A 2238-nucleotide genomic window follows, 5' to 3' on the forward strand; every position below is an offset into this window, starting at 1 on the left:
GACCGATCGATTTTTTTTTGTCTATAATAGGTAACGTATGTAATATTTTCTGTTAACGTTTACCTACGTCATGATAGGTCGTGCATGATTATAGTTTAAGTAACTTTTTTCACCTTTAAATCTTAGCCTTACAATTAAGATCGAGGAATCAAATAATTTAAGTACATGTGGATCAACTAGTCGCTATTTTAGATATATTATGTTTTTTTTGTATAAAATAGAGATGAACTCGATCGAGAGAAGATTTTAACGCTCAAATATGTTCATTATTTGTCCCTCGGGTAAAAAAATACACTCTGCGTTTAAGCCAAATGGTCGCAGCTGTTTCGCCGCGCACGCTCTGCGTTTACCGCGAACTTGCAGTGCTTGGCCTCATCGTTTAGCCGAGCCAAACCCGCACGCTTGTTCCCACGTGCATAAGCTGGTAGCAAGAGGAATGCCAACGGGGCCAGTCCTCTCCTCTCCTCTCCCTAAATCTGAGACAAGTCACTAGCCTGCATGAATAATCTAACCCAGAAGTCCATCTCGTCATTGCTCGACGTCGGCGAAGCACTGTCTGCACCGAACGGGTCGCCGGCTTCCATGCCGGCACCGGAGCTGCTGCCCACCGTCAATGCCAGTGTCTCCGACCAGAAACTGTCGTCGATCTGAAACTCGTGCGAGTCTGGGCTAAAGCTTTCAGTGGTCTCCAACGACGAGCTCGCCATCGAGTAGCCAGTGGCGGACGACGAGATGTGTTCCTCCGGCAGTACTGGCGCGGAGGTCGGACCATCGTGTGTAATCACGGACGTCGTCACAGCCGCATGCTTCTTGGCCTTGCGCTTGGGCGCAGCGGAGGATTCGAGTCGCTTCTTGAGGTGCGTGTGCCAGACATTCTTGATCTCGTTATCCGTCCTCCCAGGCAGCCTCGCCGCGATCATGGACCATCTGTTGCCGAGCATGGCGTGGAGCTGGATGATGGCGTCTTCCTCCTCGATGGTGAAGTTGCCGCGCTTGACGTCCGGGCGGAGGTAGTTGATCCACCGGAGGCGGCAGCTCTTGCCGCAGCGCAGCAGCCCGGCCTGCTTCGGCAGCGCCCGCCAGTTGCTGTGGCCGTCCTGCTCGATGTGGGCGACGAGGATACTGTCTTCCTCCGCCGTCCATGGCCCCCTGTTGAGCCCAAGCTTCTCGCAGCAGGGAGACCTCCCCATTGCTAGGTAGCTCAGCTCTCTTGGGGTCTCTAAAATAAGGGCAGAGCGATTCGATCCGAAGCTCAGCTCTCTTTTTCACCACTCGTTCCTTCAGTAGTTCAGTGTACGTGTGAGGGGTGGACTGTTCGGTACGTTGACGCTTGCTGGCTGCCTGAGGCCTGAGCTGCTCGAACGGGTACGGCTGATGCTGTGTGTTCGACTTAGATCGCGAGGGCCTCGACCCATTTATACATGCTAGGTGTGAGACAACAGCAAAACGTGGTCAATTGGGGCTTGGGAGCAGCTTCCTCGAGGCCACGACATGGGCGACAAAACTAGGGGGAATAGTAGCGTGAACTCCTACCCAGCTCGTTCCTATTTTTATTGTTTGGATCACGGACTCCATGTACGTTGCTTTGTTCATTTTTCTATCGCGCAACTTGTTTCTAGCTACTTCATAGTTTGTGTGGTCTCAAGCATGAGTCTACGCTGCTCCACTGAAGTAGGTGATTATGTGTTTCTGGTCGCATGGTTAAGCGTAAACATTGTTTTACAGTCAGTGTTCATAATCTACTCCAATGATGGCGATTTCGAGGTTAATGTTTCAATGAATCTTAAACTAGAATGGTTAGTATATTGAGTTCAAAGTTTCACCATTAGGAGGTGACGTTCCATTTACTAAATCCGAAGACTAAATTTGCAGTTTTGTACTGACTTTAAACTTGGTTCAGTAGGATGGGCGCGCGGAGGCTGGGATTGCTATTTGAGAAATGAAATGTAAAGTTGATACTTTTAATATTATTGTAATAATATAGCCTGAAATCTTTGAAGGCAGTGTAGACCGTAGTAAAAGCTCAAATTTCCGGACTGAACTAAATATTTGTGCTCAAAAATTTCTATATATGGTTGCTACCACGGGAGTATGGCTTCTCGATACATATGTTTTGTGTATGTTAGAGAATCTAGACTTGAAGTAATTTTTTTTGTCGGCAAACATGTATACTAGGGCATCTGAGAAATGCGGTTATCGATCGGTAGCCACCATGGTGGAGTTAATATGTACTTTTTT

General features: G+C 48.3%; 1 protein-coding gene across 1 annotated transcript; it reads right to left on the reverse strand.

Moving 5' to 3' along the window:
- Positions 1-282: 282 nt before the first annotated feature.
- On the reverse strand, positions 283-1371 carry LOC127307049 (transcription factor MYB30-like). The gene has a single exon (XM_051337742.2). It carries the CDS (start codon positions 1188-1190, stop codon positions 471-473), a length of 720 nt encoding a protein of 239 aa, XP_051193702.1. The 5' UTR covers positions 1191-1371; the 3' UTR covers positions 283-470.
- Positions 1372-2238: the final 867 nt, after the last annotated feature.

This window comes from Lolium perenne, chromosome 6 (genome assembly GCF_019359855.2).
Source record: "Lolium perenne isolate Kyuss_39 chromosome 6, Kyuss_2.0, whole genome shotgun sequence".
NCBI lineage: Eukaryota > Viridiplantae > Streptophyta > Magnoliopsida > Poales > Poaceae > Lolium > Lolium perenne.

What these genes read in the sequence shown, in the direction of transcription:
- LOC127307049 (XM_051337742.2), bottom strand. Translation starts at nt 1,190, where the DNA reads ATGGGGAGGTCTCCCTGCTGCGAGAAGCTTGGGCTCAACAGGGGGCCA.